This window comes from Durio zibethinus, chromosome 6 (genome assembly GCF_047325235.1).
Source record: "Durio zibethinus cultivar Kanyao isolate XHJ-2024 chromosome 6, ASM4732523v1, whole genome shotgun sequence".
Lineage (NCBI taxonomy): Eukaryota > Viridiplantae > Streptophyta > Magnoliopsida > Malvales > Malvaceae > Durio > Durio zibethinus.
This window is the reverse complement of record NC_143167.1, coordinates 4,156,097-4,182,459: the sequence shown is the minus strand read 5'-3', so window position 1 is coordinate 4,182,459 and position 26,363 is coordinate 4,156,097. Positions and strand designations below refer to the sequence as shown.

General features: G+C 33.9%; 4 protein-coding genes and 1 long non-coding RNA gene across 13 annotated transcripts; 1 reads left to right on the top strand and 4 right to left on the bottom strand.

Annotated features, from left to right (window-relative positions):
• Positions 1 to 1,084: 1,084 nt before the first annotated feature.
• LOC111285505 (uncharacterized) lies at positions 1,085 to 1,989 on the top strand. Its single transcript, XR_002689738.2, has 2 exons — positions 1,085 to 1,654; positions 1,745 to 1,989. It is a non-coding gene; the product is annotated as an uncharacterized LOC111285505 (long non-coding RNA).
• Positions 1,990 to 2,055: 66 nt separating this feature from the next.
• On the bottom strand, positions 2,056 to 5,892 carry LOC111285504 (INCREASED PETAL GROWTH ANISOTROPY 1-like protein 1). 2 transcript variants are annotated; one of them, XM_089761884.1, is made up of 5 exons: positions 3,176 to 5,892; positions 2,780 to 3,096; positions 2,580 to 2,691; positions 2,285 to 2,416; positions 2,056 to 2,191 (listed from the first exon to the last, which is right to left on the bottom strand). In XM_089761884.1, exons 1-5 carry the CDS (start codon positions 3,842 to 3,844, stop codon positions 2,150 to 2,152), a joined length of 1,272 nt encoding a protein of 423 aa, XP_089618010.1. In that variant the 5' UTR covers positions 3,845 to 5,892; the 3' UTR covers positions 2,056 to 2,149. The 2 variants fall into 2 exon arrangements, with proteins under 2 accessions (XP_089618010.1, XP_089618009.1); XM_089761883.1 differs by having other exon boundaries at positions 2,062 to 2,198; positions 3,176 to 5,880.
• A 282-nt stretch (positions 5,893 to 6,174) lies between these two features.
• On the bottom strand, positions 6,175 to 8,951 carry LOC111285332 (pyruvate decarboxylase 2-like). The gene is made up of 6 exons (XM_022874726.2): positions 8,313 to 8,951; positions 7,921 to 8,084; positions 7,155 to 7,805; positions 6,954 to 7,071; positions 6,624 to 6,812; positions 6,175 to 6,529 (listed from the first exon to the last, which is right to left on the bottom strand). Exons 1-6 carry the CDS (start codon positions 8,835 to 8,837, stop codon positions 6,359 to 6,361), a joined length of 1,818 nt encoding a protein of 605 aa, XP_022730461.2. The 5' UTR covers positions 8,838 to 8,951; the 3' UTR covers positions 6,175 to 6,358.
• Positions 8,952 to 9,626: 675 nt separating this feature from the next.
• NET4A (Kinase interacting (KIP1-like) family protein) lies at positions 9,627 to 14,351 on the bottom strand. 3 transcript variants are annotated; one of them, XM_022875399.2, is made up of 4 exons: positions 14,217 to 14,351; positions 13,285 to 13,346; positions 12,507 to 12,618; positions 9,627 to 11,901 (listed from the first exon to the last, which is right to left on the bottom strand). In XM_022875399.2, the coding sequence occupies exons 2-4, from the start codon at positions 13,297 to 13,299 to the stop codon at positions 10,196 to 10,198; spliced, it is 1,833 nt and encodes a 610-aa protein (XP_022731134.2). In that variant the 5' UTR covers positions 13,300 to 13,346; positions 14,217 to 14,351; the 3' UTR covers positions 9,627 to 10,195. The 3 variants fall into 3 exon arrangements, with proteins under 3 accessions (XP_022731134.2, XP_089618008.1, XP_022731136.2); XM_089761882.1 differs by having other exon boundaries at positions 10,008 to 11,901; positions 12,498 to 12,618; XM_022875401.2 differs by lacking the exon at positions 12,507 to 12,618 and having other exon boundaries at positions 10,008 to 11,901.
• Positions 14,352 to 18,781: 4,430 nt separating this feature from the next.
• On the bottom strand, positions 18,782 to 24,313 carry KT1 (potassium transporter 1). 6 transcript variants are annotated; one of them, XM_089761879.1, is made up of 10 exons: positions 24,184 to 24,309; positions 23,847 to 23,893; positions 22,730 to 22,973; positions 21,999 to 22,244; positions 21,260 to 21,310; positions 20,906 to 21,166; positions 20,767 to 20,819; positions 20,537 to 20,651; positions 20,206 to 20,460; positions 18,782 to 20,106 (listed from the first exon to the last, which is right to left on the bottom strand). In XM_089761879.1, exons 2-10 carry the CDS (start codon positions 23,889 to 23,891, stop codon positions 19,097 to 19,099), a joined length of 2,280 nt encoding a protein of 759 aa, XP_089618005.1. In that variant the 5' UTR covers positions 23,892 to 23,893; positions 24,184 to 24,309; the 3' UTR covers positions 18,782 to 19,096. The 6 variants fall into 6 exon arrangements, with proteins under 6 accessions (XP_089618005.1, XP_089618004.1, XP_089618007.1 ...); XM_089761878.1 differs by having other exon boundaries at positions 20,906 to 21,310; positions 24,184 to 24,313; XM_089761881.1 differs by lacking the exon at positions 21,260 to 21,310.
• Between the last annotated feature and the right edge of the window lie 2,050 nt (positions 24,314 to 26,363).

Genomic DNA, 26,363 nt, shown 5'->3' with positions numbered 1-26,363 from the left:
TTAGCATGTTCAAGAGGAGTGTGTCATGCTTTCTTTTGGTTAAGTTTGATTTAAATATGGTAAATAGCTTTGATTAATGGTATCGTTAATTAAGTTAGGGTAAGTCCAATCAAATTACTCGATCCAAAGATTTGATCCTCAATTTGAACTGGTTCAATATTTGATTGGAATAAATTTAAAAATTTTGTATTGATTTATCGGATTTACGAAAAGCTTTTGCTTTATCTATTTTTTGTTGATTCGGATTAATTAAATATAATTTTTGGATGATTTTAAAATTGTATCTAACCTAATTTTTTTTATATTAATTATTGATTCTTTTTTTTTTTTATTAAAAAATTATATTTCTTAAAAGAGATTAAAAATAAAAATAAAAGATATTTTAAAACCAAAGATAAAAATCTCTATACACTTAGCTTTGTTTGTAATTTTTTTAATAATAAAAAATATTTTTATATAATAAATTTTTATTTATACAATTAAAAATATATTTATATAATATATAATTTTATTTATATTATTTTAAAATATTTTTATTTACCTAACATTGATCTAAATAACACGATGATTAAACCATTTGACTTCAAACCAAGAGTACTGAACTAATTAAGGTCTAATATAGTTTTGATAATTATGACTAACAAAGCTTTATTGATTTTATGATACAATCTTAGACATGAGTTATTTCATTAATCAAACTTTCTCTCTTTAATCCATCAATTACTTTTCTTTAAAAGTGACATAAATCCTTGTGCTAAATATTTGAGATAGTGCATTTATTTAATTTAAACTTTGTTTGATTTAAACTTTTATTTTTTTTTTTTTGTTTAAAGATATAGAAAACAAAAAAAATATATAAAATTAAAAAATCAATAAAATGTAACCAAAATATTTCCTAAACATAATCTTTTTACATAAATATTTGAGTTAATATTATGAATGGTTTTTAATTATAATAAAATATTTAATATGGTATCTAAATTTTTAAAATTTTTAATATAATATATAAATTATGAATCTATTAATTAATGTATTGCTTAAAAAATTATTTATCTAATACATGTCATTATTTGAAATTAATTACATTAAAAGTGTGAATCATATTAATTAATATATTAATAATTTAAATATCAAATTAATAATTTTTAAAATTTAAATATTGTATTAAATATTTTACTATAATTTAAAAATTATTCATAATATTAATATTAAATATTTCAATGATAACATTGCAAATGCCTTATAAAAACCAAAATGCAATTTAGAGTAAAAACAATGAAAATCACACATGAGACGCAAAAATATTTTGTCACTTTAACCACTATGATTACAAAAAAAAAAAAAAAAAACTCACACACCACTTTAAATAATTTAAAGTATTATTTCATTTCTCATATTTATCTCAAAATAATTAATCTTCCTGTTATTCTGGCAAAAAGAAAATTTCTTATTATTTAATTAAAAAGGAAATTACCAGTTTTATTTAAAATAAAAAAAAGATTGGGGTTACTTGAACTGCTGACTCCAAACCCGCTCCCACTTAGAATTAGGGTTTATTTACAAATAACAGTACACCGAATCCTATCGCATGCTCTGCATTCCATAACACTGAAAAGGATAGGATTTTTCTTGCAGCGACGCCATGAGAGCCAAGGTAAGCTCTGCTCTATTAATATCCATTTGATTTTCGATCAAAACGAAATCGAAAAACTTGAGAATCGTTTGGTTAATTCGTGTTTTGCAGTGGAAGAAGAAGCGGATGAGGAGGTTGAAGAGAAAGCGCAGAAAGATGAGGCAGAGATCTAAGTAGCTGCTGTTACCGATCACTCCAACCTCTTCTTCAATTGATATATTTCCCCTTTGAATTTAGCCCATCTTTTACTTTTCTCGACTTTGTTTGAGCATTGCATTCCAAGTTGTAATCGTACCTTTTTCTGTGTACATTTTGCTTGATATCAGTGAAGCTACTATTTTCAGTTGGTTTAATCATTTAAATTTCTACTTCAAATGTCTATTGAACTTTAAATCAAATTGTATTTATTTGTAAACTATAAAGCTGCTTGCAAATATTACAAACCATAGCCATTTTAGCAGAAGATTTCCATTTGAACAGGCTATTGTTTATGATAAAGAATTTTGCTAATCTTCTTTAAATCTTCGAATGCCCGAAGGGTCTCTGCGTCAAAACCACCTGCAAACTGCATTTGTAAATGATTGGTAATGGCTTAAGAATAAATTTTTTAAAGGAAAAACAGTTAAGTTAGTTGAGAGATTCGAAGGGTACCTGGTGAACTCTATATGCAAAGCGAACCCCTTGAAGCAAGAGATTGTTTTCTCGTGAGGATTCGTTGAATTGCAGTTCTTTGGCTATTCTTTTCATGTATTCCCTGGCTAGACACAATGAGCTAAATTTTATCTGCAAGCAGAGTTAGGAAGGGTAATTTCATTAATTGATAATCCCTTTAAATGCACTTAATAGTTGAATATAGATATAGACAATGGTAAAATGTTCCTCTTTTTTCCTTTTTTTTTTTTAATTCAATTTACTGTTTTGAACCATCATGTTAGGATCTACCTACCTGACCAATCAATCCTGTATCCAACATCCATTCCCATGGGATCTGGAATTCTCTGTATCTTTTGCTGGTGCTTTCCCTTATCCTTTCTATATTGTTCACACTTTGCTCCAACCTGTAAATTTGATATTTCATCATGCAGTTAGTTTATAGTATTGATTGGAAAATAGCAAGTTATGGTAATTCAGTTTATACATGCTCGCCTTTCCTGCAATGCTTGCATTCTTCGTAGCTCTGAATTGAAAGACTCTTTGGGATTGGCCTCAAACGATGAGACTTCAGCTTCAAGGTTCTTTAGGTCTCGGTAGCTAAAAGCAGCTTCTCTCAAAGCATCTGCTTTTCTCTCTGGCCATTGTGGGAAATGTTTCAAAACTGCCCTTTCATCAACCAGGGAAGACAACTCCTTATCTAACCATTTCACAAATTCCTCTACATCTGATATATCTTTAAAGGCTGCAGATTGAACCTCTGAGATTAAGAAATTGATAAACTCCTTTTGTTTTTCAACGTCGGATTTTATCTGTTCATCAAACAAACAGGCATACTGTTAGGAGAAAAAATGTTGGTTTTGATTTAGAAGTAAAAGCTAGTGTACTTACAGCTGAAACATAAGTTGAGCGGTTTTCGATTTCTCCTATCATGTTCCTAGTAAATGCAAGTACTGGAGTTGCTGCAGCGTTGGTTTTGTTTTCCATGTTGGCATCTTTCCTTGTAAGTGAACGATAAAGCTCCACAACTTCTGGCACACGGCGTACTGATCTAGAGCCAGCTAACAGTTTTGATGGCAATGGTGGAGGTAGTGGAGCTGGTACTGATGGCGCTTTAACTTTCTCGTTCACTTCCTTTGGAGAAGGGGAGATAAAAAAAGAATTAGACCTTGTTGGTGGTTTTGATACTTCTGATTGATTATCCTTTCTCACAGCTAATTCCTGGAAGCTTGGCCTTGGATGTAGATTTTCTGCTTCAAAACTCTGTTCCGGAACTTTAATGAAATCTGATGATTTCTGTGGAGATGTGTCCGTATTACAATTATCCATGGAGTTATGCAACTTCTTCCAGAGCACAGATTTTCTCTCATTATCATGTGCCTTGAGGGAGCTGATTTGTGCTTTTAGACGAGCTACCTCCTGTTTTAGTTCCTCATTTTCTTTTTCCAGTGAACCATTTCTAGCCAGAGAAGCCTCGAGTTCTTTCTTTAGGCGGGTGATTAGACAGAGTTCTGATTCATCATCTTCAAGTGGCATTTTCCTCTCTTTTTCCGCTTTCATCGAAAGGATGACAGCAAGAGCTCGAGCATATTGATTTCCTGAATCTTTCTCCTTTTATTCGTGCTCTTTACTTTTGAAGCAACGTATGCTTACCTAAGCCTGAGGTGTGAATACTTTACAAAATGCCCATTACTGTGCTGGTATTTGCAATTTTGAAGCTAGCCAGGGTTGTTTTTGGCATTTGCTAAACAGATATGGAGATTTATTATGTTCACTTCTATATGGACCGTGGCAAAGAAATTTTCTTGAGCTTGCTGGCACTAAATTAAGTGGCTACTGCATTGTAGTTTTACTTGGCAGCCATATTAGGTTCACCATTAAATTCTGGTCAAATTTACCTTAAGACTCCTTTTGTTTAATTAACTAACATTCCTGCAGATTATATTGCAACAGTTTCTCGAATCCTAGTAGAATTCCCAGGATTTTTCAGCATAGTTTATTAGGTAAGCGGATTTTTAGGCAAACAGTTTAGTTCATGTTTTAAATTTCATCTCCTGAAGAAAGGCCCAAAGCTAGGATTTGAGACATGACTGATGGCAAGTTTCCAACTGCCATTTTGTGACGCTTTCCCTTTCAACCCTTTGCCAGCCAATTGTTAGCCTCCGACTGGAATGTTAGAATCAGTAGGTCAATCTGTGTTGCCCCTATATGTTAGATCTCTTTATACTGTTGTAGAGTTCCTTGTTATATTGAATTGCATTTGCTGGAGTTTGCTTGCGAATCAAGGGTAAGAAAAAGAAAGAAAGAAAGAAAGAAGAAAGATGAGTGAAGGACGGTTGAAGGATGCTGACAGTGCAAAATTAAAGAAAAAGAAAAAGTACTGATTATTACAGCTTACCAGAATAACATCTCCAGTTTTACTTTATTTTTCTCTTCTTTTGTCCTTTACATATTTACTATAATATTTGCCCTTTAGTTACATAATACACATGCCTCTATATTGCTTTTAGAAAAAGTTGAGGCTATCAGAATTTATTCTGAAAGATCATAGCTTTCTTTGGTTTTGCTAGGAATTCTGAGACATGCTTAATTTCTAATGTTGAATGAAGTTCTTATTGTTACGTCACTATGGAAAAGGTGATTTGATTCCATTGTAACCAATTACCAATTTAATGGCTAATTATTCAGGTTGGGAAAAAAGAAAATATGTGAATGGCAAAATTTTGTTTTCAGGGGTGGTTGAATCAGGGAGTTAGGATCTCACGATATTATGATTTCAGTAAAGAATATAGGAGTGAACTAGGCTCTTAGGTGCTCCCAATGATCTCTTCATTCTTCTGCAAGATTTTTAAAGACTTGAAGTTTGATGCAGAACTTGGGGATTAATCTTTCAGAGGCTATATTTCTTAATCATTCTCAAGATGGGAAAAAGGACACCCTGGGGGCTGTAGCTGGCAGAAGACATCCTAAGGGTCTACTTCAAAGAAAACAGGTCAGCTTTGCTTCCTAGGAGGCCCCATATTTCCACAGGGTCCATGCTTCCATGGCCATCTTTAGCTCATAAATGATTTCCCTGCTGACCAGGGAACCTTGCTGAGCTCTCTGAGAGGGAACAAAATGCAGAAAAAGCAGTGGCATACGCCGGGAAACAAGGGGAATACGAGACTTAAGACTACTCATCATTTAATAATATTCATTGAGACAGTTTGCTCAATGCAACCATAGGATGATGGAATCCCAAACATGAATAATTCCGTCTAGAAGCAAGCCTAGCCTATGAGCCAATCAGAATATAGAATCCGTCACGGATTAAGTGGAACTGGGAAGAATTTATGTAATACTAATGATATATATATATCATTAGTATTACATAAATTATATAACACAAAGCTGATGGAAAATTAGAAGGAAACCCATGAAGAAGATTCTAAAGCCTTTTCTTTTCAATGTATATGCATAATTCTGAATTTTTCCATCATCTTATCAAGGATATTTTATATGAATCAACTTTCCAAGACTGGCTACTCAGTTACTTCTACTTTCTCAATGCTATATTTTGCCAGAAATTACCACTCTGTAGAAATACTTGCATTACACACCAAAAGATGTCATATATATTGGTTTTATTGGATTGCTTTTCCAACATGTCCTCTCAATTTTCCCTTCAATGCACGAATATCTTTAAACGCTTGAAATTCAAGGATTTTTCTTACTTTTACCATTGTGGATTTCTTACTTTAAATGAAAGACTTGACCGAAACTAATGACAGCAGCATCTATCAGTCATCACTCGTTATGCTAATTTTGTTTATCTGTTTCTAGCTGACGATGTTAAGCCAACGGTGAAAACCATTCAAACAGATCCAACTTCAAAGGCAGACTAAAAGAAATTAAGAAACTTCGAATTCTTTCATAATATCAGAAGAAAACGGATAGCACATCCAAAAATCCCTCTTCGAACATTCTTGCAATCCACTTATTAAGATATAGTTTCTTGACAACTAACAAAACTTTAAATATAATAAATTTGGAACTCTGCAACGCGCTCTTCATAAAAAATCCTGATCAGTTTCTCTATTGAGGATTTGGCGGGCGGCTATTAGCTGCTGAGACCCTGGATCCCCACTCAAGCAGCTCCTTGCTCGTGTCATCCTTGTGAACAATGACTTCTATGAAGCACAAGCAATCTTTCTTCTCACCTGTGGCTATTTCAATCGCTTCAAGGAGCTCCTCTTCACAGCGAACCTAGAAAGGCAGAAGAGAACAAGGTCCTGAATATCAGTTTCTGCATAATGTCGTACAGCAATTAAGTGCGCATGTAACCAATAAACATTCTAACCTTTTTTGTCCAGCAGTTTCCTTCACCATTGTGAATTGAATCAACTAATCCAGTGTAGTTCCAATTCTTGATAACATTATAAGGCCCATCATGGATCTCAACTTCAATGGTGTAGCCACCATTGTTAATTAGGAATATGATATTCTTTTGTCCGCATCGTATCATTGTTGATATATCTTGTGCAGTCATCTGCCAATAACAATGTTAACATGACATCCGGAATCAGCATTACATGTCTTTGTGCAAAGGGAAATTACTAGAAAAAAAAAGTTAGAAAAATGCAAAACTATATGATTAATCACGTTAAACAGCTAAAACATCCACGCTAACCTGGAAGCTTCCATCGCCAATGCAAGCTATCACACGCTTGTCTGGTACGGACTGTGCATATCCAAGAGTTGCTCCAACAGACCATCCAATTGAACCGTACTGCATCTGAAATTGGTACCTGCAACACCAACTTTTTTTTCTCTTATGTTTGTCAAACAAGCATTAAACACTAGCTAGGTTGCTAAAATATTTCTTACATACCCACATCCTTCTGTTAGTTTCAGCTTTTGGCAGTTAAACCAAGAATCCCCTGTCTCAGCAATCACAGCTGTGTTACTTGAAAGCATCTTTTGTATATGATTAAAGAGGATATTGACCCTCAGAGGTTCTCGAGGGTCACATTTGAGAGGAACACCGTCTGGAATGAATATACGCTGGTAGTTTTCATAAGCTGTTGTGTTGCGGTTAAGCTTTTTTGCAAGTGCTTGGAGAAAGTCCTTCATTAGGACACACCCAAAAGCCGGTCCATTAGCAATAACTACACGATCAGGCTGCACAATAATGGCCTTCTCCTTCTTAAGGAGGAGAGAGTACCCAACAGAGCTGTAGTCGTTAAAAATTGGTCCAGCAAATAAGTAAGCATCAGCAGATTCCACAATTTCAGCGCAGAAAGCTGTGCCCACACTACCCCAGTAAGTTCCAATGAAATGAGGGTGGTGTTCTGGCACTAATCCTTTTGCTGATGGCATGACAGCAATCGGATAGCCACAAGCATCAGCCAGTTCAACAAAGGCCTCACAGGCCTTTGCTACCCGGAGTTTTGGCCCTCCTATCATGACTGGCTTCACTGCCTTATTCAAAAAGGCAGCAGTTGTCTCCACAGCCACTTCTAGACCCATCTTATTGCTTACCCTATAACAACAAATTCAAAACGTATCCATAGATGTATTATTTCTAAAAAGTAGACAACTGCAAATCAGAAACCATTTTATTAACTGCATGAATAAAAAAATAAAAAAACCATTACCTAGGTGATAGAGAAAATGGAATCGGCTCTCTATTGAAAGTTGGATGAGGAATTGCTGCCAAATTACAACTTATGCTGATGTATACAGGCTTACTCTCCTTCAAAGCAGTAGAAATAGCTCTATCAATCTCTTCATGCGCATCTTCCAAGTGATTGACCACAGCCTAGAATTAAACCCAAAACCAACAAGATCGGATTAGTACATAAAAAGCCATTCAACTTGTGCCAAACTAAAAAAATGCAATATCCAATTTGACTGTTTTAAAACTTAAGCATCAATGACCATCTGAGCCGGAAAGAATATTAATTAATTGCACCTATATAACATAATGAGACGTGTTTTGAAGATAGAAATTTCCAAAATCTTGAACAAATTCAAGAATGTCTTATACCTGATAGCAAGTAACAGTCTGGAAGCACCTTAGCTCTTGGGTAAAATCTGCTAAACCGATGGTATGATGGAGGATCCTATTAGTTCCATAATCATTGGTATTGGGTCCTCCAAGAATGCAAATAACAGGAAGATTCTCACTGTAAGCACCAGCAATCGCGTTGATAATGCTGAGGCCACCAACAGTAAACGTGACAACACATGCACCCACCCCACGAGACCTGGCGTATCCATCAGCAGCATAGCCAGCGTTGAGCTCATTGCAGCAGCCAATGTTGGTGAGCCCTGGCTCAGCAATTAGGTGATCAAGAAGTGTCAGGTTGAAGTCACCAGGCACAGAAAAAACATCTTCAACCCCTATTTCGACAAGCCGGTGAGCCAGGTGACGTCCTAGGATGGCATCTGAAGAGACAGCTGAAGGAGCATGGGAGCCTTGGATTGTAGCTGAACCATTTTGGGGCGGGCAGCCTAGTGTGCTGTTTGCAGGTTTGCATGAATCAAGCTGAGAACCAATGGTGGTATCCATGTCGTATCAATGAAACAAGCAAGAGAAATGAAAATAAAATAAATGATAAGAGATTCTACTTTGGAGACCTTTTTACGTGGGTTTTGTTGATCAAGAGATTGACAAGGAGAAAAAAATGGATCTTCTGAAGAAGAAAGTGAAACGAATATAATCAACAGTTGCCTTGCTGTTGAGAGAGTGTTGGCTAAGGAATGGTCTACATTTATAGGAGGTTAAACGAAAATCAAGGGGTAGATTTCTTGGCGAAGACCCATTCACTTGTATTTATATTTGATAATTAACTGTGCTCCAAGAATCAGAAGAAAAAAAAATAGAAAGGCATTGTATAATTTGTAATTAGTTCTTAGAATCTTATTAATTTAATTAATTAAACACAAGCTAAGATGAGATGAGCGGCTTCTGAAAGTTGCCAATTCCGAAGACTTATGCATGTAATTTTTTTAAAGTGAATTTAATAGATAGAAATTAAAAAGTTAAGTGTAAATTAAAATTTTCAAAGAAAAATAATACTTAATTTATTCATTTCATGAAAGCTACTTACTATGTGAGCCCAAATATAAAATTTATATATATCAACACCTTAACAAATTATTTTTTATTTGAATATGATTTAGGCGGCATTTCTTACATAAATTTTGTTAAGTTCCATAACAAAATCAGGTAAATATATGAGAAAAAGGACACATCCTTTGAATAACCAAACAATTTCTGGGAAAGCAGAGGGAAATTCATATTCCTAGATAAGCTAAGGTATGATAGATGGTACGTAAAATAAGATGGAGTACTATATCGATCAAAGTTAACTTTCTCCCCCCAACATAAATATTTTATGAACTTATTTTGATTCAGTACATAATTGATCAATGGCTTAAATTTGAGAAGCAGTATACAAAAATAAAAGCTTAAACCAACGCATATGCCGATCGAGCCCGATAATCCGCTGATGCAAACAAGACAAGATAGTAAACTCACATTAACGGAATTTCAGAGAAACAGGACGAAACTGAGACCAAGTTCTAGCCACCATAAACGGACACAATGGGCACCATGCAGCCACATAGGTAAAACCATGGCAAGCGACAACCAGAATTTGAAGGTGCTTCATTAATCCTGACAGTCTTTAACCCAATAATCCGTGGATAATTAGAGAGCATCATCTAGGCGCTAATGTTGTGAGCAAAAGTGTTATATTCTGTCTAAAATGCAAATTTCTGTTTTTACGTATTCACGTTAAACAAGTAGCGGAAGATGAGCGAAGCCACCTTCAGACAATAGTAAGATAATCTAGGGACTCTCACTCCAAACAAAAGAACTCAGCAACCAAGTAGAAGGAAACAGTGTCATGTAGCATTGCAAATTCATGTTGTCAAAGCTGGAAATCTCTTGTGCCCCATAAATGCTTGCCGGAGACTATGATACCCATTTCTGTAATGCTCAAGGGAGAAGCAAAGCTGCCTTATAGCTTCTCGTTTTCCTTCTGCTCCCTCCAATATAGTGATTCTTTGCCTCTCAATCTCGTTCTCTAGTTCCTTAGCTTTTGATTGCAATTTCTCCACCAATTTATGTGCTCCTTCAGCGCTAGCAATTAGCTTCACGTGTTCCATATGTAATTGGTGCAAATGCTTGTCCATTTGAACAATTTGATCATCCTTAGAACTAACCTCTTCTTTGAGTGAATCAATTTTGGTCTTAAGCTTGTCTCTCTCTGATTTTAAAGTCTCAAGGTTTTCATTTAAAATTTTAATGCAATCACCTCTCTTAGCAATCTCCAGTTTCAACTGCTCAATTTCACCGTGAAGCCTCTCTTCTGATTCCATTTTTTCATTCACAGCTTTTCTGATCTCCTGCTCCAAGGAACGGCCACGTGATTCCCACTCTCTGAGCTGTTCTTCTAAACAAATCCGCTCCTCCAACAATTTTGATATTTCAGCTTTGATATGAGCTTTTTCTGGAAAAATCTTCTGCTCAGCATCAGAAACAGCTATCTTTAAATCCCGGATCTCATGATCCCTGTCTGATAAACTATTCTTTAACATAGCAATTCTGTCTTGCAGCTTGGAGACCTCTCTTTTCTCTGTATTCAGTTTGGATTTCCATGTGATTATCTCTCTTTGAGCCGAATCAAGCTGACCTTGCAAATTTTGAATTTTTTCATAAGATTGCTTCTTCTCAAGCTTCAAACTAGCAATTTCTTTCTCAGAACCCTGGAGCATTTCTTTAGTAATACTCAACTCTTCCACCAGTGCCTGCATCTTGCCATCTGCATGTTGATTTTCTTTCTCCAATACACCAGTATATACCTCAATCTGCTCAGTCTTGTCCATCTTGACAGTTTCTTCTGATGATGATTCCGAGTCAGCTGTTTCCAGTGGTTTATATTTTTGGAGCTCAATCCTCAATGAAGTGATTTTTTCTTCAGAGAGCTGTATTCTTTTATTAGCAATTTTCAGTTCTTCCTCATACTCCCTGATTCTAGCAAGGAGATCAGAATTGTCATTTCTTTCTCCTCTTAGTGAACCATCTATATTCTCTTCCTCTAGCATCTGTAGCTTCTCTTTTGCTTCACGGAGCTCAATCTCCAATTCAACGATTTTCCTGCTCATCCCTTGATCACCCCCATTCCCTAATAAAACTGAGTAATTATTAACTGAGGAATCATCAGATTCTGATTCAGAATCTATTAGAGAAGATGATTCATCTCCTTCTTTCTGGTACACATCAGAGTTGCTCCCACCAGAACCAAGGAAGACATCAAAACCAGCAGCTCGTGGGCCAGATTTACGGCGACTCCGCTTTATATCTGGGGAGGGCCAAATAGAGGGCAGATCAGAGCTAATGTCAGAGATGCCAGAACCCTGAGATTGGAGGTCCAACGGTATGTTCTTCCTTAATTCTCCCGTCAGGTGATCATAACGCTCCGCCAAAGAACGATACATGCGGTAGAACTCCTCAACATGAGATACAAGTTCCGGCCTCTTCTGATAATACATCTCAGCCTTTTTTGCAAATGAATCTGCATCTTCTTCAATCAGCTTCAGCATCTGTTTGACGCTTCGATCCATTTCTGTTGTCAGCAATCTTACTGTTATTTTCTTATTTGACATTTTGGCGATTGAATTGGTGTCATAGACAAAATCTTTTTTTCAATAAAAGATGCAGAGATGAAGAAGCCTACTCCTATCCCAAAAGCTATGCAGATGGGATGGAGTAATATCTACGGCACTAGAATGGGGGTACGAGGAAAACAGTGGAGTGGCTAATATTATACTGCCCCATTTTATCATGTATTAACTTTTGCTTCTTTTAGAATATAAACTTCTTCACTTAAACAAAAGAAAGATCAAGTCCCAAAGCCTTGCAACAAACTAGTTAGTTCAACAAGAGGTGTTCCATTAAAAATATTTAGCTCTTTTGTGTGCATACAAGAAGGAAAGGAAACAACAATTGGCAAACACAGGAGAGAAATAAGATTTTACCACATTTTCTAATAACATCTCATTTAAGTTGCAACAACTAAAGTACTGAACAACAAGAAGCATGTTGATATATTATTTGCTATAATCTTATGTTCTTTGACCAAAATTCCTTTCCAAACAGAGAGAGAGAGAGAGAGAGAGAGAGAGAGAGTTTTGGAAAGCAAGGGGGGAGTTATAGCAGCACCTTACTTACCCTCGAGATTTTCTGCCAGCCACCTTGAATTCTTAGGGCTGATGTGGCTATCCCACCACCATGAATGTGACTTTTTGGATTCTAATCTCTTCATACTTTTAGTTAAATAAGCCTAAAAAGAGAAAAACCCAAAGTTATGCAACTAAGATAGAAGATCTTCACTGCACAGTTCATAATGCTATAACTTAAGATGGTAGAATAAAGTGTTAGTTCAGTGTTTTTTTTTTTTTTTTTTCTGTTCGTGTGTGTACTAACCATGGGAGCAATTTAGTTCATTATGCTCTAATTCAACAGTTATTTGGAGAGCCAAGCAAAACCCTATAAAGAATCTCTCTACATCAGAAAAGGGCTGCTTCCATTAAAAATTACAACTTGTCAGCTGTAGATTGTAGTATGTTTTTGATGAACAAAAAGGGCATCAGTGGCCACAAAACTAAATAGAGTGCATCAAGTGGTGGCTATGAATTTCTATGTTGTTCAGAATGCAATCACATATATTATTAGTTCCTATTACAATGCTTATGTTGTTATTTTGACTAGAATCATAACACGAATAAGTATTGAAATTGACCTTAGGTTATTAGCCCAAAAGCAGAGGAAATTACACATAAACCATAATTGGAAAATTCAGTGCTAGAAAAGTGGTGCTACTAAAAGCTTGCAAATGAAACACAGAGTAAAACAATATAGAGATTGTCATAGATATAATTAGATAACAATCATTTCATATTGGACTGAAAAAAGTGCGTTTAGATTAAGGACCAGATTAATTTCTTACAGAAGAATTTGCCATTTTGCAAGCTGGTTGGAAGTGAGATGATCAGAATCAGTTACAAAAACCTGGGTTCAAAGAAACAGTGCAAATCAGTTGTATAATTTTAGTCAATTCAACCTATATAACAGATACTCATATAATAGTATCCATATTTTTTTTTCCAAGTTGAGAAGGGAGATATTTGAACCAAAGCAAAGGAAGATCATACACCAATTACCGAACCAAATGCTCAGGATTACAGTACTTAAACATTGTTAACTAGACTACTAGTAGAGTATATGCATGTATATATAACTAGTAAAATGAATGGTTGAACTGAGTTGCTCCATTCCATAAAATCAAAGGAAAGGAAATAGGCTAACATGTGATAACAAATTTTGGTTACATGGCCATGAGTCTAGCAGACTAACAATTAAGCTATAGCCCATATTATATGAGAAGGTGAGGCCACGCTCATTAATAGCGTGTGTTCAGTTGTCCTCAACTTGAAAGACAAAATTATCTATAACACTAATTCCATTATTACAACTGTCAGAACAAGACATCCAGCTACTTCAAAACAAAAACTTTACTCGCAAAAAAGGACAAATTTCTGAACGGAAATGGGTAACCAGAAGAAAATCAAAATCAGATAGAAAGAGTTTCACCCAAAAACGTATTGATTTTATCCAAGTTAATTGAAGAAATAGATACAAATAATAGAAAGGAAGAAAGTCTGATCGATTTCTGCATCATAATATCTTTAAGTGGAGGCACAAATCTAAGTTATTTGGCTAAGATGCAGGCAGAAAGACATGAAATAACCAAGAGGCCGGTCTCAATTCCAGAATCCAGAAAATTATTCCAAAAAGGTAATTGAAATGGTTGAGAAAATACTAGTAATAGCAAAAGTAAAAAAGAAGAAAATTTGCAGGAAAAGGAAGGAAACTACTTACAGAAAAAGGAAAAGGCTGTGGAATTGGATAGCTTTCTGAACCCCTTTTTCTGAAACTCTATATGCGTTTGTTGCTTTCTATGGCTTGGCCAAGATCGAGAGAGAGAGAGAGAAAGACTGTGTAGCTGTCTAGTGTGAAGAAAAGAAGGGGTTGAGGAAAGCAAGCCATTTTTAATGTCCATCATTGTTATGTTCACATGGGCATGCAACAAAGTCCAAAAAAAAAAACTCATTATTATTACTAAATTTAAATTAATAAATGCCATTTCTCCATTTCTTTGTTTTTCAGCAAAAATAAAATTATAAAAAAGAATAATAATTTTTTTTGTGAATAAATAATTTCCCTAATTAATGGGAAGATAACAGGTCTACCTGTTTTATAATAACAACAATATTTATGAGTTGAATTGAGAAATTGAGATCACAATTCTAAAATTGGGTTAAAAAAAATCAGGAATGGGCTGTGTGTGCCGGCCGACTAACTGTCAAATATGGATGCTACCTGTCACCTAACCACTAACCAGCCTATCTAATGGTCAAATGATCTCTTTGCATTCGGAAAAAACTAGTATTGATTTTCCATTGCATTCGCGTTGTCTCTCGCTATGCTATGCTGCCCATTTCTTGCTCAGTTACAGGCGTAGCCATGGTTTTCTTTGATCCCTGATGAAATTGAAATGAAAGAGTCAACACGTTAAAGTGAGAATTAAGGTTTGTAGTTGCTTCCAAATATAACAATGTTGAATCGACCATGGCCGTGGCGGTGCAACTTCAGTTAAAAGTTGATGACTGACTCTGAATCTGAAACAACAAGTTTCGTCATTGAAAAGGCTCTATCAACCGCTATAAATTTATCCCCTTTCGTCGTTTTTTCTTGCTGGGATTTGCTCAATCATTGTCCCTGTCATTTCCCTTATTGTATAACTAATTGTATATATATTTTTATGGTACGAACATGGACTGAGCATCCCTTCATTTTGCCTCTTCTGCATTCCATTCAAAGTTTTTCATACACATAATTGCTTCGAATATTCATATATATGGTATAAAATATTAAAATTTATATAATATTTTATATAAAAAATATATATTATAATTTATATTAATATAAAAATATAAAATATAATTTTTATTTTATTAAATTTATATATAATAATTATTATAATTTTAAATTATATTACTTTTATATATTTTTTTTAATTTCATATTTATGTAATATCATTATATTTTATTTATTATATAACATAAATGAACATGAAAGCGTTGCTATATGATTGAGAAATTGCCACGTACAAGGAACAACAGGCATGACCTAGCCCAAGGCCTAGACTAGCCTAAACAACCATATAGACCATCTTTTTGCATTAATTATTAAAGATCAGTCACCTATCAATGACCAAATATAATCAGGCCAGAATTGGTGATCAATCCGATGAATGTGGCTCGAATGGTCTAATCTAGCATTAATTAGATTTAGATTTTAATATCCCCACACGATGAATTCAAAGACTACTTAATTTGTCATAAATGTACCATTACATTTTGTTTGTCATGTTCACATTACACTTTCCTTTATTATGTTCACGTTATATATCTGATGAAAATTAAATGAGTAATTGCAACCAAATTACGACTTTTGGCCATGTGCAGTATATGCGTACGTTACACTCATTAGGTGGCTCTCATCACGCATCCAAAACAAGCTTAAAATTATTTAATTGTGTTAAAACTTTTATATATGAGAAAAAGGAGACATCCTTAATTTCACAGCAATTATTTAGCAGTCTAACAATTTCTCTGAAAAAAAAAAAAACTGAAAATTTTATATATCCTTATTATACAAAATTTGAGAAACAGTATACAATAATAAGAGAATTTAAATCAATTAACACAAATTAACATACACAATATAAAATTAAAAAACTTTTACATATTTTTTCAACTTTTAATTTTAATAGATTTAAGTGATAAATAAATAAATAAAAATAAAAAAATGATTTAATTTCATTCTTAAATTTATTGAAATGAATGATTAAAAAAATATGTAAAATTAAAAAAGTTTTATACCATATCAAATGATCTGGCCTTTATCTATAATATTAGTTTTGTGGATGGTTGAAGGAGCAGGTGTTCACGTGACGTCCCATATTTCTTCCACGTGACACCTCATATTTCTTCAAAAAATTTACTTTTTCATTTTTTACTTTATTTTTATTTAATTTATTTTTTAACTTATTTATTTATTTTATAAATTTTTTTTATTAACTAAAATTTGTAAAAAAATTAATAAAAATAAAAATGATAAAATAATTCGTATTTAATTGATGTCAATTCATACCGATCTAACCATAGGTGCTATTTATTAAAAAAAAAAAATCGAGATCAACTTAAGTTTTTTTAAAAATTAGATATAATTGAAAATGAGTTAAGATGTTTTACTGTCTTTATGTGACATTTTTTTTTTTTTTTTTATAAAGCTTTTGGTTTTTTGGATGTTTTTTCAATTTTTATTTTTATTAGATAAATTTGATAATAAAAAAATTAATTGAGATAAAAATAATAAAATAATTCATATTCAATAAATTTTAATTTGTATTAATCCAATTTGTACCTTTCTAAACTTTCTCGCTCCCTCGTAACTCTTTCAAAAAAACAAGATGGGAGAATAATTGTGACGGGAGGTGTTCCGGTTAAGTCGAAGTCCTAAGATAATAGGTAATTATATTTATTTTTAATTTGTATATGTATTTCTTAAATATTTTTATTATTATTTAAAAAAAAAAAACTTATAGTTATTTATGTGTTATCATTCTTTAAAACTTGTCATAAAAATTTTACTTTTCGTATTTAAAATATAATTTTAAAAAAAATCCCGGGTCTACTTCTAGTAAATGTAAAATGAGTATGTAAAGAAAACAAAGTAACTACTCTCACATTTACAGAATTACAGAAACTTAAACTGAAGCTTAGCTAGTTTAAACCGACACAAAGGGCACGAGTTTTTCCTCTTGAGCCATTGATCAATGCAGGCACAGTGGTATAAGTGCGAGCATGGCAACCAAGCAACCACTTGATTGACCACGAAGTCTTCAAAGCATATTGGACAACACGAAGCTGAAGGTGCTTCAAAAATCATGACATTGACAGTCTTTACCCCAAGATTGCGTGCATAATTCGATAGCTGCTGCCTCTTGCCGCTAGCATCGTCGGCAATGAGCACATCTTCTCTGGTCCTCTCATTCTTGAAGTACAGACGATAAACCAGGCCATCTTGGTGAGCTAAATCTATCAATACGATGTAAAACTAGGCCTGATTTTGATGGCTGGGGAAGGTAACGAATATATGGATATAAAATATCAGCAACTTGTTTGATTCTTCTCAATCTTAATGAGATTTCTTGACAATGACAAAGCATTTAGAACATGATTCGTGAACCATCATTGGAAAACAAAACACTGCGTGGAACCTGGAATTTGTTCTTGCTCACCTTGTATGATGGCTTGATGATAACAAGATTGAGTTGTAATTCATTGGGCAAGACTTTATCATGATCATGCGCAACCGAAAACTCTAATGCATTGTTTTCCATCTTCAAAGATCACCACCAACAATAACAAGAATAATCCAATGTTCCCTTGTTAATCTTTATGTAGGTTTACAAATCCTTTATTCTGGAGGACTTCTACTCCTAGAAGGATATATGTAACAAGTGCAGAGCAAGTAAAAAATATAATAAATATAAGCCAATTAATTAATATATAGCAAGATTAATTACCTAATGCATGAAATATACTCAATGGATTCTTTCATTAGTGGAATAGAATGGTAACTGAAAGACAACCACTTGTTACAAAATTTTATTTTAAGAAGAACTAATTATTATAATTTACTTAATTCATGAAATTACATATCTGCAAGCTTAGTCCAACTTGAGCTGAATTTTGAATAGAGATTTTCAAATTCAAACTTGATCCAAGATATTAAATTATTAAAAAAGTATTTTTAATTTAATTTTAATTTAAAAGTATATTTTAAATTTTAATATTTTAATATATTTTAAAAAAAATTTGGATCTCTTGTGTTTGATAGACTGAATCTTGAACAAAATCTTTAAAAGGTTGACAAAATTTAGTTCAATCCGATCCAGTTTATGAACACCTAATTTTATCATATTCTAAATGAAGTTATCCTTTTTTCTTGAACATTTGCTTTTTGTTCATGGATAATTTGGTTTTCTACAAACAATTATTTAATTATATAGCATTCAAATTATTATTTATCAATTTGCTTAGTAAGTACATACTCATATTAGTGCTTTATTTTTTTTATTATCCATTCAATAAATAATAAATAAAGCAAAAGGTAAAAAGATCAATACTCTGAATCTTATTAAAAAAAAAGATCAAATAAACTTCTGTTTTTAGCAGAATTGCAAATCAACATAGATATATATTTACCTGCTAAAAATATTCAACCCTCTAATCATAAATCATAATGTATAACTTCATAACATGTCAGATTTTTTACTCCTTTTTTTGTTTAATAACTTCACTGAAGGAAAGAAAGATTTGAAGTTGTACAATTACATTACTGATCTAATTGGAAGAACCAATGCTTTAAGAAATCAGAATATGCAGCTAGTTGACAGTAAAATTTTAATCATATGACAAACATTTACGGGCAAGAGAGAAAAACCAGACCTTGTGAACATAATCATCTCAGACTGTGAAGCAAGAAAATATAAACTATTGAAGAGATTTTCATTTTATAATTGTCATCCTAATTGTGTAAGACACCAGCTCTTTATGTTAGGGTTAGCAGTTTTTGCAGACTCTCTTTGTTCACATGTAAGGGACCTTCTCTTGGATAATAATGTAAAGTTAGACATAATAGATCATACCGACTTCTAGCAAAGAAGTATGAGGCACATTCAGGACCACATTAGGTTCTCTGCAATTCTTGCTCAGAAAGGCGAATACGACATTTATGGCAAATTTCTTGAGAATGGAAGATGATTTCTTGGCCTTTGCATAGGAATGGCCTAGAATAAAAGCAACCCCAGATTCTTTGGCTCTCAGTATCTCCAGAGACTCATCTTTAAGAGGTGAACTTCCCAAATGCTCCATGCTAGTTTTAGTCTCTAAAATATCACATGAAAACTGCTCAATGTTATCCTTGCACTTTGAATTTATTAAATTGTGATTTGGAGCATCAAAAGTTGGAACATCCAAGTTTCCCAACTCTCCACATGGTATAGAAGTTGGTCTCAAACTACTATCTTCTTCTGCTTCCACAAATTGTATTATTCCTGATACCAATCTGTTTTCAAAATCATAGTTTTCTTGCTGCAGATCCTTATAACCATACCTGACAATGCACTGGAACATAGAGTACTCCTTTGGACCCACCCTACTAATGACCAACCGGTCTTTTTCACTAATATATGGAACTTGGATAGATTTGACACAAACAAAAACCAGTACCTGATGGAATGCAGGTAAGTTTGTGACAAAGTGTCCAAAAACAGCTGGAACCCCAGATACCAGATTACTGTAAATAAGACCAATCCCGGGGACCCTCACCATGCCAAGGCTAGGACCTAAAGACACTATCCTATTCATTGAAACCTTGTTCTCCACATCAAATTCATGCTTCTTAGCCATTCCATAGTTCCATATATACATTATAGCCATAAAAATGAAAGACAGCGCAAGAGGAATCCAACCCCCTTCCGGAACCTTGTAAACAGATGCTGAGATGTAAAGCAATTCCACTGATCCAAAAAACAGTAAGAATGCAACTGCAATAGCTATCCTTTGATTCCAGACGATTATCATCACCAATGACATCAAACAGGTTGTCACAAACATAACCGTAGTGACTGCCAAACCTATCATCAAAACAATTGAAGTTCATTTGTGCATAACTATCAACACGCTAAGATAAATGAAGAATATTTATGCTTTTAATCAGTGGCTGAAATCAATACCGTATGCATGACCCATCATGTTGGTGTCCCTCAATCCTATTGTCACAGCTAAACAGAGGCACATTAATATCCAGTTGACCTCTGGAATGTATATCTGCCCATATATTTTACTTGAAGTATGAATGATTTTCACAAAGGGAAAGCAATTCAGTACACAGCACTGGCTTATAATGGAGAAGGTAGCTGATATTACGGCTTGACTTCCAACAACAGCAGCCAAAGTTGCCACAATGAACACTGGCCAAAAAACAGCTTCTGCGTGGAAAAATTAAAAACATCATCATGGGAAGCAAAGCATGATGTTTTCAGTTATACTTGGTTTAGCTCTTGCCTGGTATGGCCTTATAGAAGCTTCTCTGGATATCTTCATGGTGCTTGGAGAGGAAAGCAGCCTCACCCATATATGCAAGAACCAAACAGGGATACACCAGAAATGAGAAGGCTACCTGGGATGTGAATGGCAGTTGCTAGATCTCATTAGATTAAGTTTGAGAAATCCAGAACAAGGCATACTGATTAACTAGCGGTTGAAGCCTGATGTATCAAAGTTTTTAAGTTTACCCTTATTGACAGTGAAGAGAAATGGCCCAAATCAGCAAACATTGTCTCCACACCTAAGACAATATTGAAAAGATGTTTGGTTCAACTTTCAAGGATTCTGTTCTGAAGCAAGTAGACCATACTAATTGCCAGGGGGTACCTGTGATTGAAAGAACCACTCCTCCTAATGAGATCCATCCTTCTGTGCCTGTGTTCTTAAGAAATTTCAACATGTAAATTGGAGAAAGTGCATGAAATATGTATGGATTCCATCTAAATATGTTATATATTCCAATGCTGCTAATACACAGAAGCCATGTTGCAACAATTGGAGCAAACATGAAAGCAACTCTGTGTGTTCCATGATGCTGAAGTGAGAATAGCCCCACAATGATGACACATGAGATCAAAACAACATAATCTGGAACAAAAGAAAACAACATGAACATTAACAGATTGTAATTGTTTTTAGAAATTGCATTTTTAAGCACAATAATTGAGAGACTGGACATACTATCATGGAGTGCAGTGATCTTAAGCTTGACACCTGAAACTGCTGAAAGAACTGAAAGGAGGAGTGTAAGCAAATCTCTATAAGAATATCCTTATAGGCTCTCCATTGGAAATCATACTAATAGGAACTATTATCAACTACAATAAACACAGAGATAAAACTGAGAGAGAACCAGATAAAAGATACTAACTGAACTAGTATATATATACCCACTACACTACTATTTCACACAGGCAAGAAATTGATGTACACAAAATTTACTGTGTAAGCGTATACCCATTAAGCTTGCAGTAACCATGGTCCTTTCTCCTACTCTTTAACCACTCAGGTCAACAATTATCCAGCTTCATGATATCTTATAAATTTGCAGTCTAATTATTTATACTTAGGCCAGAAAAATAAAAAGTACAGGAACTCTCATGCTAGAATCAGTTCTACCAAATGGTAGTTGATATTTATTACCTGTTATGATGGGCATCATTGTCCCCGTTTAATTGATATTAAAAAAGATAATATTATGACTATGATTTGAACAACTAAATGTTTTGAATTATCAAACCCCCAAAAAATACTAGACCTACAATATTCTGCAGCATAAAATTCCAATATGGCATAGCACACACTCACTGGTCTTATTTCCTTTTCAGTTGGAAGTATGATGGGGTTCACAAATTCAGGTGATAGAAGATGGAAGACTGTTGAAGTATATTTCACAGCTGAGATACCGATGCTAAGCTACCTGATATTGTAGGTGTAAGTACTCCATCACCAATTGCCATACAGGTTCCCAGAAGAACAAAAATAAACAACCCTTTACGAAATCTGGGATGCTTCTCAAAGAACGACTTCAGAGCAAAGCTCTGCCATGTCTCCATGGATCCATGTGTTACATATGACAACAACTTTTCATCTGTGGCTTGTTGATTAGGTAGAATGCTTAGTCTTGCATGCCGGCACAGCAGGGAATACAACGCAAAGGTTCCACCTGAGTTACAATTCAAAAGTTGAGATTGATAAGCTTCCTTGCTTCATTGTTCCAAATGGAATCAAATTGATAAGTCCTAAGGATTTATCAGCAGAAAGGGGAAGGGGGAGAAGGATTTGCATCAATTTCACAGAAAGATAAAAATCACACCAAACCCCAAGACTTTTTCTCGAGTGCTTGGAATGGTTTTATCTAATAGTCAATGCCAAGGTTAAATGTCTTATTCCTTTTTAGCATCAGGGTACAATCATAATTCTAACTGAAAATGGTAAGAGGATGGTGAAGATTTCTTATCATCTTATGATGAAACTTTTTTCTAAGCAATTGAATTCCTCTAATCAAAATGCCATTAACATACTACGGATAGCATTTAAAACTGTACGGGTCTACAAAATCATTAGGGAAACTTGAGGAACAAAACTCAATCATGTGTTATGAGGTGATTGGTAATCAATTGTTCAATTATAAGGAATAAGCAAGCTTACCTTCACCATTGTCATCAGCTGACATCACAATCAAAACATATTTAAAGAGAGCAACGAGAGTAAATGTCCAGAAGATAAAGGAAAACACGCCATATATCTCCTCATCCTTCTCACGAAGGCTCAACTTCCCTGAGAAGGTGGTCTTGTAAACATATAGAGGAGAGGTGCTGAGGTCACCATAAACAACTCCAAGACTTTGATAAGCTAAAGTGACCACCGTCATGCAAGATGCCTTCCTCAAGTTCTGACACAGAAAACCAAAACTATATATCAGTGTTTCCACAAATTTAAAGTTGATAATAACCCCACCAATAAAACGAGTAAAAAGATAAATTAGATAAGCAGTATTATCAGAAATTAGCTTCCAGCATTAAATCTGGCACTCAATAAAATTCATGACCTCATTCTGCATCAGCAGCATAGTTCAATATTAATAGCAATCTTCTGCGGTTAGATTTCTGTTCCTTGTATTCACTCAATTGAATCTATGAAGCTGAGTGCTAAAATGCATAAAATTTCAGGACAAAGTTCGGTAATTTTTTTTTTTTCACCTTTTTCATTTGAATTCCAGAATTACAACAAGCTTAGCATCACATCCTCTATATTCCAATAGGGTTCAACATACTGCCTCAAAGTAATGGAATTTACCAATCACTGTACCTATGGATGAACACAATGCAAGTTCAATCCTAAAAATCTTTTCAGGATTAATATAAGACAGCTTATAAAGTTAGTCAAGTCTCTATTTGAAAACCAAAAATTCACTCAAAACTTGGGAACGAGTTTGGTCAGAAACCGTAAAGAGCCTGGTAATAGTAAACATAAGCAAGTAAGAAACTGGTGTTCTTCCATTTGATTCCCATTCACATTATACTCAGTGTTGACATATCCTAATTTCAAAATCCTCACTTTATCTTATAAATAAGCATTTCAATAGTTACTAAAAAGAAATTAAAAAAAAAATCCCATCCAAGATTGACTATCAGTCACAAGCTCAAAAAGCCCAAGTGTTTAAAACACAGAGAGACACACAAGAAACAGAAGAGATAATAACTGCATTACATTTCGTTAACCTTTTTGGATAAGCAAGCCTTAGGTGCAATGAAAAAGTTTGTACCTGTTGAGATATTCCCTGTTCTGAAAATTCTTCTGATGGATTCATGACTGTGAAAGGGAAAGAAAAGAAAGACACAGAAGAAGAGAGAGTCAAATGGGAATTGGAAGAGCAGCAAAACCCTTGAATGAGAGAATATAAAGAGGAAGAGAATTAGAGAGAATGTAGGAAATGACAGCAGTAAGTAGTGAAGCGGCAAGTGTTGTGTGTGTCCAGATAAGTTGCAAAATGCATTCAATGCTCTTTATCTCTCTCGCTATTTTATGGTAGTATATTGCTTATTTCAGTCTGAGCTTCGAAAATTGTATTAGTAATATTCATAAAAAAAAAAAAATTTTACCAGAATCTCAAGATATATTATCATACTGCAACTCCCTGTAATATCTTTTACAGGGAATCATTGACAGTTTCCTGCAATTGTTTTTTCTTACTATCTCATTAATTTACTGTTTTGTCTAAATTCTTTAGTTTTAATCATCCATCCCTTATCCAGCAAAGACCCCAAATATGAAAAATTATAAAAATAAAATTAGTATTTTTTTTTAGTGAAAGTTTCTTTAGTCACTGTCTCACTGATAACTGGCTTCATTTATTTTAAAGCTGCCTCCAACTCCAACTAATCATAAGTAATAAAGCGATTTGAGGGGAAAAAAGAACATTTAAAGCTGCAAAATTTGGTTTTAAAATTTGTGACTGACCAATAAATGGCATGTTTGGCACCATCTCTTAGTTCATGAGGGAAGAAGATATTTTTGCTTTGCATTATTTTCAATGAAGCTTGTCCAAATGGTATAATGATCTTTGCCTAAACTTTGGCAAGTTAGTTTCAAGCTCTAGATTCTAGAAGTGATACATACAAGAAATCAACTTCCCATAATGGAAAAAAGACCTTAATATTCTTTTTATTCTATCTAGTTTCTTTTCTCATGCTCAGTTTCAACAATTTTTTTTTACAAAGGAGAATATAGCATGAAAATAAAAACAAAAATTATAAGTACTAAGATTCGAAATCCAAACATTTAAACGTTATTTTTTAAAAAATAATTAGATAAATCAATTAAATTAAGTTCTAAGTCCCATGGAGCATCTTTTTTGAATAGCTTTGATCTTATACATGGCATCCTGATCTTCTTAAGTAACCACCTAGTCAAGTTGTCATGAAATTCCCATGTATCACATACAGGCTTCAAGTTAAACTAAAATGATGGACATCAATACATTGCATCCAGGATTTGGTTAAGAATAGGTTAAACATGTTAAACTAAAGGATGCTTGAAATCAAAGGAAAGTAAATTGTGAATAGGGTTAACTATATATTCTTAATTCAAAATGTATTAGACTAAGTTCAAGAATCTGAAACTGCTCAACCAAATTAACACATGGAACAGTTGGCTAAAGCCATGAAATTCAAATATTTATGTAAAAGAAGAAAGAATTTGTTAGCGTCATGAATCAGATGTAGATTCTATTCATCCATAACTTTGTTTTCTTTCTCAATTTGGCCAATGAAATAACCATTGAAAAAAACTAATTGATAGATGCCAAAAGGATATTAAAAAAAAAAAAAAAAAAAGGAAATCGACATGCAAATGCTAATTGGGTGTCTTAATCCAAAGATTTTTAACAATGTCAGGTAACCATCAAATCTCTCCCGCTATATATGTTTATTGATAAATTGCCAGGTCATTCAAATGAAGCATTAGACTGACAATATTTTTCTCAATAAATTCAGGTCAGTGAGTAGTCAAATACATATCCCGTCCATGTTATCACTGCGTATCAGGACCAAGTTTTCTTTAAAGTAGACCAGTAGTACGTGTTTTTTTTTTTTTTTTGTTTGCGTTGGTTTTAATCAGTGAAAAGACCAAGGAATTACCGACTGCTGGCTTGTGGTTTTGGTGATGCAGAAGAGTGAAGAGAAGGAAATTATCTATAGACCAACTGTAGGACCATTGGAAGGATTTCTGTCCTTTTTCTGTTGTCGGAATTGCCTTGTTTCTTTCCTTGCTTTGGGGGTCCCTTACTGGGAATCTTTTTAGACATAAACTCAATAATCTTTTTCCTTCAAAACCGGGAATTTTTTTTTTCTTTACTTCATTTAGCATTTTGTTCTTCCACAAGCTTTATCAAACTGACATCACAGCTATTTGGGCACTCTCATATTTTTAGATGCCAAAGCACCACTCTTTTTAACATTCTTTACTCAACCCAAGTTTGGTGTGAGTATATTTGAATAGCAACAAAGTGGTAGGAGAGTGAATTGTATATTTGTGTTAAAGAAAAAAGATGCATTTGAATGAAGAGAATTAGATGTAAAAAGAGAGTTGGGAGGATGGAATAATCAATAGCCGACCTCCCATTCTGGTGATTCAATTATTGCAGCAAGTTTCAAACAAGTTGCAACTGATAGAAATAGACATAGCTTTCCAATTGTAAAAGATGCTATGTATAGCATGATGCTAACTTATCCTAAATCAGGCTTCTCTCTCCTGCTGGCAGCTTGCCAATGCCAAGGCCGTA

Bases quoted from the DNA above. Each gene is read 5' to 3' on its own strand.
- LOC111285504 (XM_089761883.1), bottom strand. From the start codon at position 3,844: ATGAAAGCGGAAAAAGAGAGGAAAATGCCACTTGAAGATGATGAATCA. The intron at 3,097-3,175 runs GTAAGTACACTA...TTTGATGAACAG, and splicing joins GCTCAACTTATGTTTCAGCT to ATAAAATCCGACGTTGAAAA. The intron at 2,692-2,779 runs GCGAGCATGTAT...TCAAATTTACAG, and splicing joins ATGCAAGCATTGCAGGAAAG to GTTGGAGCAAAGTGTGAACA.
- NET4A (XM_022875399.2), bottom strand. The intron at 11,902-12,506 runs GTAAGTAAGGTG...TGCTGACAACAG, and splicing joins GCTGGCAGAAAATCTCGAGG to AAATGGATCGAAGCGTCAAA.
- KT1 (XM_089761878.1), bottom strand. From the start codon at position 23,891: ATGAATCCATCAGAAGAATTTTCAGAACAGGGAATATCTCAACAG. The intron at 22,245-22,729 runs GTAAGCTTGCTT...ATTGTAACTCAG, and splicing joins AGCTGATGACAATGGTGAAG to GTGGAACCTTTGCGTTGTAT. The intron at 20,652-20,766 runs GTAAACTTAAAA...TTCACATCCCAG, and splicing joins TCTCTTCACTGTCAATAAGG to GTAGCCTTCTCATTTCTGGT.
- LOC111285332 (XM_022874726.2), bottom strand. From the start codon at position 8,837: ATGGATACCACCATTGGTTCTCAGCTTGATTCATGCAAACCTGCAAAC. The intron at 8,085-8,312 runs GTATAAGACATT...GTTTAATTCTAG, and splicing joins AGACTGTTACTTGCTATCAG to GCTGTGGTCAATCACTTGGA. The intron at 7,072-7,154 runs GTATGTAAGAAA...TTGGTGTTGCAG, and splicing joins AAACTAACAGAAGGATGTGG to GTACCAATTTCAGATGCAGT.